At 42.4% G+C, this 17,303-nt stretch overlaps 1 protein-coding gene across 1 annotated transcript in view; it reads right to left on the bottom strand.

The window, feature by feature from the left end:
• The window catches only part of gfra2b (GDNF family receptor alpha 2b), a 39,525-nt gene extending 22,444 nt beyond the window's left edge, over positions 1-17,081 (bottom strand). The window contains exons 1-2 of the mRNA XM_044013080.1: positions 16,238-17,081; positions 12,580-12,879 (exon numbers count right to left, since the gene is read on the bottom strand). Coding sequence (XP_043869015.1) covers positions 12,580-12,879; positions 16,238-16,307 — 370 coding nt within the window. The 5' untranslated portion in view covers positions 16,308-17,081. The remainder of the gene's footprint in view (positions 1-12,579; positions 12,880-16,237) is intronic.
• Between the last annotated feature and the right edge of the window lie 222 nt (positions 17,082-17,303).

Below are 17,303 nucleotides of genomic sequence, written 5' to 3' on the forward strand. Positions count from 1 at the left end.
AGACAAAAACACGAGTAGACTTCGTGAAGGTGGGATCTAATGGCACATTTCCACCGGCTCTACTCGCCTCGCCACGGCACGGTTTAAGTAGCGTGTCCACTAGCCTAGTACCTGGTACCAGGTACTATTTTTAGTACCTGCTCCTGCGAGGTTCCAAGCGTGCTAGTCGTAGGTACTATGCGATGATTGGTCAGACTGCTGACTGGCCAGAGTCCCGTCACAGGAAGAGACGTCCCACACACAGATCAAACTGAAGATCACTTAAAACTACTTAACAATCCTAAAAACGTGGGTTAATCTCCAACAACTACAGAAGTCTGGTGTAAAGTCACTAGTCACTCGTGTGTGTGTGTGTGTGTCGTGTCCCCATTAACGGCGAATATTACTCTCATTGGTGTTGCCGATGAGGAAGATTGATGATAAGCGGCATTCTCGATATTTCCATGTCTGCGACTTTTGACAACTTGATAGCCCCTCAGAATGAATCATACCACGTCTCACAGCGAGACAGTGAGTGAAGCCGTGCACCAGGTAGTCTCTATGTTTTCTGGCTGCGTGAACCAGTTTAAATGCTCTTATAGTCTATTCTTCGCCTTTTTACTGACTGACTGTGGACTGTTGTCTCTATACTGCCCCCACGATTCCCGCGGGAATTGCTCCGTTTCAAAATGAACACAAAGTACGGACGAAGTGCTCCGTCTGGAAAATGTTTACTAACATAATAATTTAAATGAGAAGCTCATTTTTCTCATCGACTTCCATTCAGACTGACTTCTTTGTGCAACAGGTGGAGGCGCCACCTTGTGGCAGTATAATCTTAAATCATTTGAACGTGATTCAAATCTGATGGTCGTTCATATGTTATTATCAAGTCAAGATAAGATATTATCATGATATTTAAGTCACAATAAGATATTATAGCGATATTTAAGTCACGATAAGATATTATCACAATATTTAAGTCACGATAAGACATTATCACAATATTTAAGTCACAATACTTTATTATCACGATATTTAAGTCACAATACAATATTATTACGATATTTAAGTCACAATACGATATTATCTTGATATTTAAGTCACAATACGATATTATCATGAGATTTAAGTCACAATACTTTATTATCATGAGATTTAAGTCACAATACGATATTATCTTGATATTTAAGTCACAATACGATATTATCTTGATATTTAAGTCACAATACGATATTATCATGAGATTTAAGTCACAATATGATATTATCATGAGATTTAAGTCACAATACGACATTATCATGAGATTTAAGTCACAATACGATATTATCTTATATTATTGGGGTGGAGTGGCTCAGTGGTTAAGACCCTGCCTTGTGTACCAAAGACATCATGGTCGCAAGTTCGATTCCACCCCTGGCTAATTGTACTTGATTCCACTGTAAGTCGCTTTGGATAAAAGCGTCTGCTAAATGACATGTAATGTAATGTAATGTAATCTTGATATTTAAGTCACAATACGATATTATTACGATATTTAAGTCACAATACGATATTATCATGAGATTTAAGTCACAATACGATATTATCTTGATATTTAAGTCATATTATTTTGATATTTAAGTCACAATAGATATTATCATGAGATTTAAGATATTATCTTGATATTTAAGTCACGATATTATTTTGATATTTAATATTATCTTGATATTTAAGTCACAATTATTGAGATTTAAGTCTATATTATCTTGATATTTAAGTCACAATACGATATTATCATGAGATTTAAGTCACAATACGATATTATCTTGATATTTAAGTCACAATACGATATTATTACGATATTTAAGTCACAATACGATATTATTTTGATATTTAAGTCACAATACGATATTATCATGAGATTTAAGTCCCGGTACAATATTATCACAATATTTAATTATCACGATATTTAAGTCACAATACGATATTATCACAATATTTAAGTCACAATACAATATTATTACGATATTTAAGTCACAATACGATATTATCTTGATATTTAAGTCACAATACAATATTATTACGATATTTAAGTCACAATACGATATTATCTTGATATTTAAGTCACAATACGATATTATCGTGAGATTTAAGTCCCGGTACAATATTATCACGATATTGCGATATACTCACACAACATCTCTAGTGTGTGACTTGAGTATATGGCACCATCTAGTGGACTGAAACTTCAATTGATTTTTTTATGCTAATCTACACAAAGTTCAACGTTATTTGTAACATCAGTTAAAAAATAATATACTAAAAAATTATACTAGGTGTCTCAAAAGCAGTAGAATAACGGCACGCTGAATATTGCAATAATTCACTGTTATCAATTTTTCCTCCACCCACACGGAGATTAATCAGTTTCCAGACTCAAAGTGAAAAACTAAACATCTGTTCCAGAAAAACAAACATTTCTAAAAACTAAAATTTCACAATCTGTGACATTTTCCACTCAATATTCACTTACGTTATATCTTCCATCATCTGTCTCTAATACTAAAAGCCAGTTTATTCTGACAGAGAAGATGAAGCAGCCGCTCTGACGTCGTGTCACGGCGTGAACTCGACTCTGGACGTGACTCCAGAGGAAGCTAAATCCCAGTGTCACGGCGACAGCAGCTGATCAAAGAGCTTGTTTTCTTTCTGCATTCAGCAGGAAATGGACAGAGGAGGATTACACTCCCACTCATCCTGCAGGTAAACACTCAGCACAGAGCGGCTTATTCACACCACACTCAGAGGCGGCGTGACATTTCCTCTGGCACCTCCACCAACAACACCGCGACAACTTCTCCTGAGTCGCTGCTTTCACTTTAATCATCTCACGTTTTCAATTTTGTCGCTTGCCACCTGAGTTCTTGGGGTTTTCTGTCACAAACACTGACATTGTCAGGAGCAGTAGTCCTCGTGGAGACCGGAACCTGGTCCTGATGAGGCAGAACCTCACTTCTGAGGAACTGGTTAAAGCCCTGACCCATACTAGAGGATAATTGACCAGGTTTCAGTCTAGATCTGGTTCTTTCCAGCAATCGTGGGTGTTAAACATGTTATTATGATATTTACGACTGAAGTTGACCAGGAAACGGATGTTTGCTTAGAACCGTCACTTGTACAAGAACCTCAGCCATGACTTCATCCACAGTTGTATTTTTTTATGTTTCTGTGAGATCCCAAATCCCTGGACTCTCCTCCCTGATATCCTTGGATTAAACCGCAAGTGTGTGGTCCTGCGTCTGGACTGGATCGTCTGGATTAAAACTTTGAAAAATCGGTCTCCCACGTTTTTAAAATCGCATCTGGTTTACGAAAATCTTGAGTTAAGGTTTGAATGAAGACACGAGGGTTAGGGATAAGGCTTTGTTTAGATTCTAAATCAGTGGTCAGCAACTGGCGGGCACGTGGGCCCAAACTGGCCCGCCAACATTCATATTCTGGCCCAGTAGATGAATTAAAAATAATCAGATGTTTTTTTCAAACGTTAACTTCACAAAAACAACAAGGTCATGTAGAATTCAGAGCTTTTATTCTGAAAGGCATACAAGTTTTATATACTTTTTTTAACACATCTCTTAACTTTGACATTTTTGTACAAGATTGAATATTTTATGTTAAATGAAAAAAGGTTTTGCCTGAGGAAGATTTGATGCTTTGGCCCCGGAATTTAAATGCCTGCTATAAATGGATGGAAGTCAATGCAGTGTCCTCAGAAGAATAGCAGCGCAAACATGTGTGTATGTGTGTGTGTGTGTGTGTGTATATTTACACTCATTTTCCATTAGAGAGCAAAATAATCCTCCGCAGGAGATAAACAAGTACACACAGGTGAATACATGAATAAAGGACCGTATTGATTCTGCTGATTTCTGAGTCAAACTCTCAGAGTCTCGTGTTGTTCTGGAGGCTGGAGCCATGCACATGCACATGCACATGCACATGCACATGCACATGCACATGTCAGAGCTGAGAGAAGATGAAACATCTCTGTGTTACTGGCAGTGTCTGCAGGGTCAATGAGAGGTCGAGGTAAGGGTTCTGAAGCTGAAGACAACAAGTCATTCTGATTCACTGAACACATCTGTGTGTGTGTGTGTGTGTGTGTGTGTGTGTGTGTGTGTGTGTGTGTGCGCGTGTGCGTGCCTGCAGGTGAAGTCACTTTTACAGCTGCACACATAAACATCTGCCATGTTTTCATCAGTGCTGTCTCAGCCTGAAGCTGGATTACCTGTACACACACAGACACACACACACACACACACACAAATTCTCCGGCAGCATCCTTTGTGAGGACACTTATACATTCCCTAAGCCCTTACCTTAACCTTAACCATCACAGCTAAGATCCCAAACCTGACACTTAACCTTTGACCACACACCCAAAAGAGAATGTTCTATAAAGGTTTTAATGAAGGGTGTGACATAGTAGTGTTAGGGGAACGACATTCCATATCAACCACAGGAGAACCTAGAGAACCTTCAGGGAACGTTCCCTAAAGGATCTGGGAACCAGAGATTGCTAGGACATCAAAGGAAAGACGTACTTTATGATTATGTGAAGAGTCTTTCAGCAGAAAAGTTTGTATGGTTTGCTTGAAGTGGTGAAATTAGCAGACACACGCTGTTTTCATGTTTTTGTCACATGTCCATATAATTGCTTGGGGTTTGAATTGTGTTTGTTTTGAAGTGATTCTCAGAGGCTTTTAGCTGAGTTTCCTCCTGTCATTTTGTGATGCTACATGTTAGGATTGGTGCTTCCTGCTGTGAGCACACATCTCACACATGTTAAACCCAAATCTAAACCTATCCCTAAAACCAGGTCTCAAAGAGGCCTTTAAAGTTGTGCGGACCAGACATAATGACCTAAGTTTCAGACTAAACTGAACATGATCCTCAACCTTAAACATAACCACAAGTCATGTCTTCAGAAAAGAGGTTCTGCCTCATTAAGACCAGGTTTTGGTCTCCATGAGGACTTCTGGTCCTGACAAGGTCAGTGTTTATGACAAAAAAAACAGTTTTCATTAAATGTGTGACTGAGCAGAACATCTGTGATCATCACACACACACATTCTCTGAATATCAAAATCAATGATTGAATCGATCAGTCTGAGGTGGATTTCTGATTCTGAAATAACGTTTCCCGTAAAATCTGCCGTTTCCTGTGACGACGCCCGGGAAACGGCATTCTGACTCATCGTCATCATCATCATCGTCATCACCTCACGTCTGTGACCTGCAGACGTGAGGTGATGATGATGATGATGTGTTCATGTGAGACGCTGATGAACACATGTGATGAACGTGTGAGTGTGTAATATAAAGCGGCGTGTGTGGTCGTTTACATGAACGAGTCGCTGCTTCACATTGACACTGTCGTCTGTGATGAAATGAATGGTTGATAAAGTGTGTGTGTGTGTGTGAGAGCAGCTGAAGTGGAGAAACACAAAGTGCAGCGCTGCCTCCTCCTCCTCCTCCTCCTCCTCCTCCTCCTGACTGCTGCGTCTCAGCTTTCACTGACAGAGGAGAGCAGACTCACTCCTCCATCTTCACCAAACAGCCATCGTCTGTTTTGTGTCACAGCCTCAGCTGTGTGTGTGTGTGTGTGTGTGTGTGTGGTCATTAACTTTGATTATAAACACGTTTAACTTGTCCTAATATTACCAGTCTTAACAGCCTCGCTGCTGATTCCTCCCCCCGGTTCTTCTCTCTTGTTGATTTAACACTTAATGGTAGACGTGTGTGATGTTTGAGTGAGACTTATTGCTGGAGATGACCACATGAGTGTCTGTCGTCGCTGAATTCATAAATCAAGAGCAGCGTGGTGTCCACTATTTTGTGTAACACAGACAAGAGGGAGAATGGACTTGTCTTACAACTGTTTTGAGTCCACAGAATTATACAAATATGTGTATTTCCCACCTTTATCTCACTGTCTAACCCAAGCGTTTTCTCAACAGGAAACGCCGCTTGCCCACCCGCCCCAAAGCCCATTCTACGTCACAGCGGCACAGCAGCTGTTGATCCACCGCTGTCTCCGTCAGTGAGTTCATATGTTTTTATTTTCTAACTTCTAACTGTTAAATAAATGAGGCAGAAGTGCAGCGTGTAACCTGTGATCTAAAAATCACTGCTTTTCTCTATGGACTCTGGCGTGGGAGAGTGAGCATGTAACGTTACACATTGACTTAGCAGTAAACTGGATGTTTTTCTGTTGGATAAAGGCTGTGTAACAGTGAGATAAAGCACTGAGCATATTCTTATGATATTATAGACTTAAGCTGATGTAGATTTTATCAGTTGAGCCTTTTGATAAGTGGAGAAAATCTGTGTTTTACTTGGTATCGCTGCTGGAAGCCATGTTTTCACTGAGAATGAGCCTCTGCTCTAGAACTGGTGCTATATTATATCTATATTATATATGTATACATATATATATATATATGTATATATATACATATATATATATATATATGAATTTTCATGTCGTCATATCGTATTAAGGCATCTGTGATGACTTTTCCTGGTTTTTCATTCGCACTTATAATCATCATATCGTGTAAATTAGTGAAAAACACTTAATATTCTATATATTGTTAAAAATATATATTTCACTTAATAGTCTTAATTAATAATATTATAATTATTATTATTATTGATAATAATAATAATAATAATAAATAACACTGTGCAATTTTAAGCCTAATTATTTATTTTAAAGCAGAAAGTGACCATATTTACAGTCAATTTTATTGTTTCTAACACACGTAAATATCTTTCATTTAAACAGTGAAATAAATAATATAAATCATAATTATTATAATTAAAGAAATGAAAGATAATAAGCGTATTTTTAAGGTCATGAATCACAGGGTACCTCATGCTATGATACGATACGCGATACATCGTCCACGATACCAATAATATCGTGATTCTGTGATAATCAATACATTGTGAGACAATCGCGATAGAGGGAGTGTTTCCTTTAGAGCGCCTTCATTTATTAATACAAATATTGTATATAGTGATGTAATCACTTATCGTACAGCACGAGGAAGGACGACGATATGTCACCAAATGGATATTTTGACCCAACACTATCATGTAATACAGATCATAAACAGGAGATATTTTTATTTTACAGTGTATTTACAGTGTACTGTCACTCTTATATCCACATTTATCTCATATATCACTCTACTCTGACTGCATCAGAACTTCTTACCACTAAACTTTAAAACCCGTGAATGAACACGTTAATGTCTTCAAAACAACACAGTCCTTGTCTCTCTGTCTTCTCCGCCTTCAGCTCGAGCTGCTGAAAGTGCAGATTTATAAGGTGCTCAATGACCTGTCAGTGTTTAAGTAATCACCCGGATTAGATTGGTTAATCCTTTCAGCTAATAGATCAGGCCACTTAGTATTGACAGGCGCTATTTAGCATTCACGCTAACGCGTCAGGCTCTGAGCGGCCTGTCCAGTGACTGGTCTAATCAGTGACAGGAAGTGGGGGTCAGAGTTCATCTGCTAAAGGACACAGTGAACAACAGACATCGGTGTTTTCATGTGAAGTCCAATAAAAGAGGCTAATTTAACAAGTGTGGCTGAGGACTGATGGTGTTTAGCACGCACGCTAATGAGCTATGTGTTTAGCATGCGGGTTCATAAATGAGCTGCGGGCTGTTTAGCATTGGGTCCACAGAGACACAGAGTCCAGACACACACACACACACACACACACACACAGCTGCAGCAGCATGTGAATGTGTTAGCGACACCGCGGTCTTGTTCAGACCTGGTGTTAACATCAGTCTTCTGTGCTCTGAGTACAGCTGTGCACGTGTTCACTGACGGTGCATCAGTGGTGGAGTGTGTCATTTTTTTTTAGCCCGGGGTCGAGGGTTTGATTCCCAGCTCCGCTTGTCTTTATATAGATGTGTGTCCCTGGAAAAGACACAGTGTGAGAGCGATGAAAGATGAATGTGAGTGTGAATGGTAAAACTTGATAACAGACCATTATCATCTACGTCTGGTGTTAAAATGCATCCCACATGTGTCTCTCTTCCCCGTCCTTTAGTCAAATACAAACTGACGTCAAACCCGCCCACACTAGAGGATAATTGACCAGGTTACAAACAGATTATCTGGCCAAATTATCCTGTAACGTGAGAGATTAACGGACGCAAAGTTAACGTCATCGGACGCATCAGAGAACCTGGTCCTAACGAGGCAGAAACTAATTTCTGAGGAACTGGTTCAAACCTACCGATCTGGTCCTTCTGACAATCGTGGGTGTCTTCCGATTTTAATCTGATTTGAACAGATAATCTGACCAAATTATCCTGTAGTGAGTGGGATTAACAGACGAGATTTTAGCGTCACCGGAAGCATCAGAGTCCGGGAAACAGCATACTTTTGTTTCAAACTGTTACTTTTACGGTTTCTCAGACAGTCCGCCTTTACGTCTGTTTATATTCTGAAGTCACGTTAAATCACGCCAGTTTCTGTGAGATCCCAAATCCCTGGAATCTCCTCCCTGACTGGATTGTCTAGTCTGTGCTTTCTTGGGATTAAAACGCTGAAAATCGGTTGCAAACTTCTTTAAACTTCTTTAAAATCAAGTCAGATTTAAGAAAATCCTCCCGTGTGGAGCAGGATTAAGTGATATTAGGACACAGTAGTCATTCACCTCTGCAGTAATCCGCTGACCACAGTCTATTAATCACTCTGCAATCACAACCACACTCACATTAACGCGGTCTTATTTTCATAGTTGATTAATCAGGTCGATCATTTTCTTGATAAAACAAGTTATTGTTAAATATTGATCAGTGTTTGTCAAACGTCTTGTTTTTCATCCACAATTTACTGATTTCTTTGTTACTTGGAGCAAAAAAAAAAAAAAAACAGAAAATATTCACATTTAAGAAGCTGAGAAATCAGAAGACTAGTACGTGTTGTGGTTGTTGCAGTGAAATGCAGCCGGTGGTTTTCCTGGTCGCTCACAGCAGACTGAATTTGTGTTATATCACGCAGACTTAATTTGCAGATTAGTCACCGTGCCAGTTTTGTTTGAACAAAGCGCTGGAAAAGGTGGTAGCGTGACGTGTTTGAGCTAATTGACCTCATTTAAATGACAATTTCTGAGCAGCTTTTAAACCACGTCTGGTTTAAAGTGACATGAGCGTTTAGTCAGAGCGGTCATCTGTCATCACCTGACACACTGACGCCACGTCTTTTCTGTCTGCATTTAAAAAAAGAAGAAAGAATTATGTGAGAGTGAGCGTGTCCACAAAAAGACATGAGTACAGGACATTTTTGTGGACAAATATTTAAAAATCATAAGTTTAACTTGGAAGCATGGAGTCATGGACTGTTCCATTCCAGCGGGGGTTCATTTCATTTCCATGAAGTCCCCTCAGAGACACAGGTCTGACTCCAGCTGCCAAATCAAGTTTTCCAAGAGGTGCACAGCTCGAAAATGAGATTTCATTGGCAGGAAATGAAACCGCATGAGGTAAGAACCAAACGTCTCAAGCAGCATTTACGTTTCTCTCTCACACGCTCACACACACACACACACACACACACGCGCTCACTCGCGCACACACGTACATTTAAATTTCATCACATTTCTGCTTCTGCTTCAAACTGAGGAAGCGAATGGAGAAGAAGATGAGATGCACCTTCACGTAATGAGCTCTCCAGGGTGCACAGCACCACTCACTGTACACTGTGGCACATATTTAATGTAAAGTAGGACGGGTGTTTACACACACACACACACACACACACACACACACAGTAATTACAGATTAGGGCTGAAATAATTTCCAGTTTCTTCTTTGGCGAAGCTCAGCTGAGCGTTTACTTTTCTAATGATAAAGAAAACAAATCTTTTATCTTCTGGCTTTCTCTCTCGATTCCACCAGCACACACACACACACACACACACACACACACACACACACTGTGGACGCAGCTTACAGCAACATTAGCTCAAGCGCATAAATACCCCACTGACATCATCAATAACCATGTGTTGAGAACAGAGGGGTCGCACAGGGAGGGCGTGACCAAGTGGGAGTGGCCTAGTGTACTTCCTCCTGCAGCTCTGCCCCCTCACCTGGACGACATTTTCCTCTAATCTCCTGCCGTGTTTGTCGTAAATGAACGGCAAAATCTGGAGGATTTCCAATTTCCCGAGGTCCATGTCTGAAAGCGACTCTACTGCCACCTACTGACGGACAAATTAACTGACCTGCTCTGTGTTCTGCATGTGCCTCAGGCACACACACACACACTCAGACAGTTAATAGGGTAATGATGGCCGTTGTCGAGTGAGGTTTAATGGAGCGTCAAACGAACATGGCCGTGCGGCGGGCGAACACTGCAGTGATGGATCTGTGGGACCAACAAACATGGAGTCTCTCAGCTACACTGATCACCTGAACTCAACGACGAGCGGGAAGACGCTTGTTTAACTTCATTTCCTGATTTTTCACCTGTGGTTCAGTTCCCCCCTCATGTTCTCTCTCTTCCCTCACTCTGCGAAAACATTTTTAATCCCACATGACTGTGGTGTTCACGTGGACTCATGTGAGGGGTAAACATACCACGCCATGGCAGAAACATGGAGGAAGTCTTCTTGTTCCAAAACAAGAATTTTGTTTGTAAATCCTTGAGATGCAAAAAAACTGACCTAAAGGGTTAGTCAGTAGAGTTCATGAGCGTTTGATAGACTTTGATAGAGCTCAGTAGTGTTTACAAACATCAGTAGAGCTCAAAACAGTAACGTTCAGTAGAGCTCAGCACTGTTCAGTGAAGTTCAGTAGAGCTCAGCACTGTTCAGTGAAGTTCAGTAGAGCTCAGCACTGTTCAGTGAAGTTCAGTAGAGCTCAGCACTGTTCAGTGAAGTTCAGTAGAGCTCAGCACTGTTGTGTGTGGATAGAGCTTCGTCTTGTTCAATACTCTCTCTAGAGCTCAGTATTGTACAGTTGAGTTCGGTAGAGCTCAGTAAAGCTTGGTAAGGCTTGGTACTCAAGGTTGAGGGAGTTAGGTCGATCTTGGTAGAGCTCGGTATGATGCAGTACAACTGTTTGGAGCTCAATAGTGTTCGGTTAAGGATTGGAAGAGCTCAGTGAAAATCAATAGAGGAAAAGAGGCACATATTTTGTCCCTGTGTTGGTTTTTCATTTAATTTGTCTGTTTGTCCTGTGTGTGTGGCTGCCTATGTGTGTGTGTGTGTGTGCGTCTGCAGTGTGTGTGGCTGCCTGTGTGTGTGTGCGTGCTGTGGCTGCCTATGTGTGTGTGTGTGTGTGTATGTGTGTGTGTGTGTGTGTGTGTGTGTGTGTGTGCATGCGTGTGTGTGCGTGTGTGTGTGCGTGTGTGTGTGTGCTGCCTATGTGTGTGTGTGGCGTGTGTGTGTGTGTGTATGTGAATTGCTTTGCTACAGAGACATCTTTAGTGAAATGGAGGACAAAGAGAGAGACTCTTAATGAGCTCTGCCACTGCTGAGACCCAAACTAGGCCAGCTAGCTGTGTGTGTGTGTGTGTGTGTGTGTGTGTGTGTGTGTGTGTGTGTGTGTGTGTGTGTGTGTGGAACACAGCACCGGAGCAGCAGTGGGACCTGAACCAACTGAAGGCATTAGCCAGGTGTCTGCAGTGAAAGGATGTTTCATGTGCTCTGGTAAAAATCCCATAGCACATTAGAACAACATCAACAACAACAATCACATCATCAACAACAACAACAACAACAACAAACAGCTGCTACAGAAAAGCCCTCTGCTGACTCATTGAGACAAACACGAACACGTAGTGTCTTTTTCTTTTTTTAATTCCACAAGTTCCTCTTCCTGGTGCCTACGTTACCCACAATGCACCTGGACAATGAAGCGCATTACACTCATCTTTCTACACGACATCAGATATGGTCCATTCTATCTAAAAAGGAAGAAAAATCAATCTAGGAAACAAAAAACAAATGAATAAGTAAAAACTCCATTATCTCTGACTGAAATTTCATCACTGATGTGAATCCAGTTCTAATCAATCACACCAAACAGAGCCACGTCTGTGGAGCAAAAGGCCAAAGTAAAAACTGAAGGAAGTTGTTTTCATGTCTCATTGTTAAATGTCTCTAAGATAGTTTTTAAAGCTGCACTGCGTAACTTTCATGAATTCTTTTCTTGCTGTTGCTCGTGTCATCATGTTGCCACTGTTTGTTGTTCGTGAGCAGAAATGATGTAACGTTACTCAACTCTGTCAAGCAAAACTATCAGACCTGGCAGAGGGAGCGTTTGTGTGTATCAGCAGCAGAGCGGGGGGTGGGGTTGGGGGGGCACAGGAAACATTTATCCCCTCAAAAACTGCTGAAGGACCAGGTTCTGAATTCACTTCTGAAACCATGTTGTTGTTGCCGCCGCTGTCTATTTTTTACCTGTAACAAATCACTTCCTGTGTGCAGCGCAGGCATAGCAACACAAGTTTGAATCACTAAACACTTGAAGTTTGAGTTAAACAGCAGCAGCAGCAGCAGCAGTGGAGGTTCCTCACCTTCAGTTAGTCCCATGTGGATGCTCCAGTAGTTCTGAAGACACTGCAGCTCCTTCTTCATGCCTCTCTTGCAGCGGCAGTCGTACAGCGGCGAGTCCTGCAGCACCTCTAGCGCCCCCTGGCACTCCTTGGAGGCCAGCATCGCGCTGCGCTCCTTGTCCCCGCCAGACAGGCACTGGCGCATGATGCGGAATCGTGAGCTGCACTGGCTGTTCTGGTTGCACAGTTCGGAGGCTCGGACGCAGTCCAGGGGTTCCCGCCAGCCGGGGGCGCCGAGCTCTGAGTCACACACACACACATCTGTTGAGAGAGAGAGCGAGAGGGTGTGAGGCCACAATGTCACAGTCGGTGTGTGCAAAACGATGACTCAGTCGCTATATTTACAATTCCAAAAAGATTAGTTCCCATTGGAATTTACTGAACTTTTTTTTGACAGCGTTTGTCTAATTCCCAGAGGAAGAGGAAGCTTCACGTCCAATAAGGAAGTACGTTACACAACAATGCATATGTCTGCTTGCCCCCCAATTATGAGATAGTCAGTAATTTTGACTTAACATGAGCTTTTTTTTCTTATGCTGGCAAAATTAGCTTCCATAGATTAGAGTTTGGTTTAGATTAGAGTCACGGTTTTATTCCTCCATGTTGCTGTTGTCAGAGACTCTTGAAGCTACTTTGCCCTCTAGTGGTTGTACTCCTTATGTGGACAGTGGGGGTGGATATCGAGAACTGGTACTAAACTGGTATCATGGCACTGCGACTGATAACTATGTTACATGTGTTACCTTTACTCTAACTTTGCTAGCATTGCTCTGCACGGTAAAGTTTCCAGTCATCACGGCAGATTTTATCTCAGGGGGACACAGACGCTGCTGGTCCACCGCTGCCTCGTGTGGTCAGTTTGTGTCACAGGACTTTAAACAATGACGTACCAAAACAACACATTTGAAGTTCCTGATGGAGGCAGCAGTGGATAAACAGCTCCTGTGTGCTGTGTTTGCTCTATGGAGTTTGGTGCAGCAGAGTAACTTTCAGTTCCCACCTAGAGTATATAATATTCTTCAGATATTGTGGAGTGAAGCTAAGCCTCATAAAGATGTGTTTTTCATGTTGTCCTTGCTGGCAGCCATGTTTTCACTCAGAGTGAATGTGTCAGTGCCTCATAAAGCCACAACACAAAACCTTTCAAGTGTTTTTTATCATCATCATCATCATCATCTCAGCGTCCACAGGAGCAGTCAGAGTAAATAAACTCATTTAACACTAACAGCTTCTCTAACAGCGTCTGTTCATGGTGTTTATTAAATATAAGTAAAAGCAGAGAGGAGGAGGAGGAGTCAATAATTATGGCTGTTCTATACAAAGGTTTTCATCCTGACACTGTGACACTGAGTGTCTGTGAGCACCGTCTGTGTGTCTGCGGTCAGCGCAGTGACAGACTCAGACCCGAGCGTCATGAACCTCACCTCTGTGTTTGTCTGCTGCCATCAAACTCAGGCTGACTCACTTTGTTTGCTTAATTCAAGGCTGCATTTTTCACATTTACAGCCGCTTCTATGAGGCTGAGGCTGTTTCAGCACCAAGGACAGCACCGCAGCACACACACACACACACACACACACACACAGTGACCTGAAAACACCACGGCAACACAAACACACACACACATCCACGACAGCTGTGAGTCCCAAAGTCTGGGTCGGGACCCGTAGATGGGTCACTTGGAGATCATTTATAGGTCACCAAACATATTTCAAATAATTGTTAGCCTATGGTAGCAATAGCTCTCGGGAACAATGCTAGTTAGCATAGCAACATGTCAACAGATTAGAAAAACACAATACTATGTGTACGAATGCTATGTTCACAGACGACATGTTTGTGCGAGCGCACTTTGTATCGCCATGATTACGCGACGGTTTGTGCTATCAGAAAAATCCAGTTTCTGAAAGCTGTTGCATAGCGCGTGGTTATAATTTCGCAAAATTCTTTTTGGTCATCGAGACAAAAACTCAAACAATTATTATTATTGTTGTTATTTTAAATATGTTTAATACTGTTCAACTTTAAAATTGAACACACACACAATCTGGTATTCATGTTTAGGGTTAGGGTTTTTCTTCATTTTAAGCAACAAGATGGTGGCACAAGGCCTCTGTAATAGGGACTAGAATTTGAAAAACACAACTTTTTAAGGCCCTTATAGATAGACAAAAATAGACATGGGTCTTTGAAAGTGCTTGAATTTTCTTGTAAGAAAGAAGTTAAATTAATATTCAGGTACTGTTTCATGCCCTACGTTGCTTGGTGTACGTAGACGAGGCCTACGCAGGACGACACGTGGAGTCATCCTTACTAGCAGCCTTGTGGACACTGTCCACTATCTCTCTGTTCACCGTTGACGCCAGATTCCGTGCAGAACAATGAGGAAATGAAGTGATTGTCCAAGATCCTGAGGACAATCATTTGTCCAGATGTAGAGCGTGCTGCAAATCAGTAAAAGTGGACGCCATCATGGTTGAAGACGCTCTTACAAGTTGTCCTCCCATCTTAAGCCGTGTCAGCACACTGTCCTTTAATTTGAGGGAATCAGTCCTGGAAAGTCCTTGAATTTGATGTCAACCACAGAGTGGGAACCCTGTAAAGAGGTTCTTACTGTACAACTGTACACCAGCCACTTTATTAGGTACACATGTTCACTACATGTTAATGCTCATGTTCAATCTGTGCGTCAGAATAAGGAAGAAATGTGACTTTTCCAGTAACTGCAGATTTTCACGCACCACCATCTCCAGAGTTTGTAGAGAATGGACTGAAAATATCTGAGAGAATATCAGTGAGGAACAGTTGAGATGAAATAAAAAAAAAACACTTGTTAAAACTGAGGAATGAAGCAGATCATATCTGTTAGATGAGCTGCAGGTGTCACTTTATCAGGTGACTTCTGTACCTAATAAAGTGAGCAGTGAGTCATCGGGGCTCCGGAGGCTCCTCTCAGCTTGGGCCCCTGACGATCACCTGCTTTTGTCCAGATGATTATTGACTATTTATTGGACTGTAGTTTGATCAGAATACAAGTACCTCACAGTTTAAGTACATCATGACCAGTTAATGTGTGTGTGTCACCTCTTTAGGACCTTGTCTGTAATAAACGCTGACCTTGTCAGGACCTGTCGTCCTCATGGAGACCAAAACCTGGTCCTAATGAGGCAGAACCTTGTTTCTGAGGAAGTGGTTCAGTTTAGGAGTAAGATTTTTGTTGCTAATTTATGGTTAATGTGTCCTAAAAAGAGTAGCTGCGCAAACTTGTGTGTGTACCTGGTATTCCTTATGTTGTGGGGACCTAAATCACATTATGGGGACTTGTCTTCCTAATGGGGACAAAAACGAAGTCCCCTTAACGTAAATGATCACATTTTAAGGTGAATATATGTTAGGCTGAGGTCAAGGTTAGGTTAAGAATAAGGTTAAGGTAAGTCAATGTGATGTCCTCTGAAGTCATGGAAACCAGAGTGTGTGTGTGGGTGTGTGTACATTGTGTCTGGTCCTCACAACTTTAAGGGGCTTTCAGAAGGTTAAGACCTGGTTTAAGGGTTTGATTTAGATTGATGTTTGAGTAAAGGATGTGTGTGTGTGTGTGTGTGTGTGTGTGTGCACTCACCTAACACAAACACCACAGTGATGATATTAACAAAGATCATGTCGGGTCCGGTTTTAATCCCACACGTCATGAAACACACTCCGGATCACCCCGGCTCTCTCTATCTCCCTCTCTGTCTGTCGGTGTCTCTCACTCTCCGCTGGACATAGACATGGTGGAGTGTGGAAACACCCTGGAGTCCGGTCTCCCAGCGCCGCTCCCTGCTGGACTCACACCGTCACCGAGTCCCCTAAGATCCGCATGTTCCGCTGAGGCGGAGCAAACTACCGGAGCATGATCCTCGGTTCAGCCGGAGAGGTCGGCGGTCCATGAGCGGAGCAGTGGCTCCGTCTCCCCGCTGCTCTCAAACATCCACACTCGCCCTCGCTCTCGCTCCGTGCGCCCGCCCGCGGTCTAACTTTCCTCCCGGCGGGAACCGAGTGACCGTCCGCCGAGTTCAGACTCAGAGACGGGGACACTGTCGCTCTGTCCTCCCTGCTCGTTCACATCAACATCAGCACGTGCGTGTGTCTGTGTGTTATAATAGTTTCCCTCCACACTGGAGCAGCAGCTCCGTGCGTAATGGCACGCGCGTCTCCCGATTGTGATGCTCTAATCCAGTCCAGCTGCCGCGTGCGTCAACTCGCGTCTCCTTCAGAAAAATCACTGAGCAAAAACCTCGAAGAAGAAGTTTCCTCCTCCACTGACACACACACACACACTGAAGGCGCGTGAAAGCATCGATGGACGCAACTCTCTCTCTCTCTCTCTCTCTCGCTCGCTCGCTCTCTCTGGTCGCTCGTCAGCCCCGTGCATGCGCACGGACTCGATGACCCAGGTAATTCAGGCAGGTCCACGGTGCGTGACACACGTTTACACAGTCACACACTTTCTGTCTCATGTTCATTAGTCAACTCTCTCTATCCCCCTCCCTCCCTCTCTCTCTCTTCTTCCTCATGCAGCAGCACAGGTGTCAGCTTCATCTTCCTCATGCCTTCAGCCTTTCTTCCTCACTCTCTACCTCACCTTTCTTCCTCACTCTCACGACCTCATATTTCTTCCTCACTCTCTACCTCACCTTTCTTCC

The sequence above is a fragment of the Solea senegalensis genome, linkage group LG21 (assembly GCF_019176455.1).
Source record: "Solea senegalensis isolate Sse05_10M linkage group LG21, IFAPA_SoseM_1, whole genome shotgun sequence".
Lineage (NCBI taxonomy): Eukaryota > Metazoa > Chordata > Actinopteri > Pleuronectiformes > Soleidae > Solea > Solea senegalensis.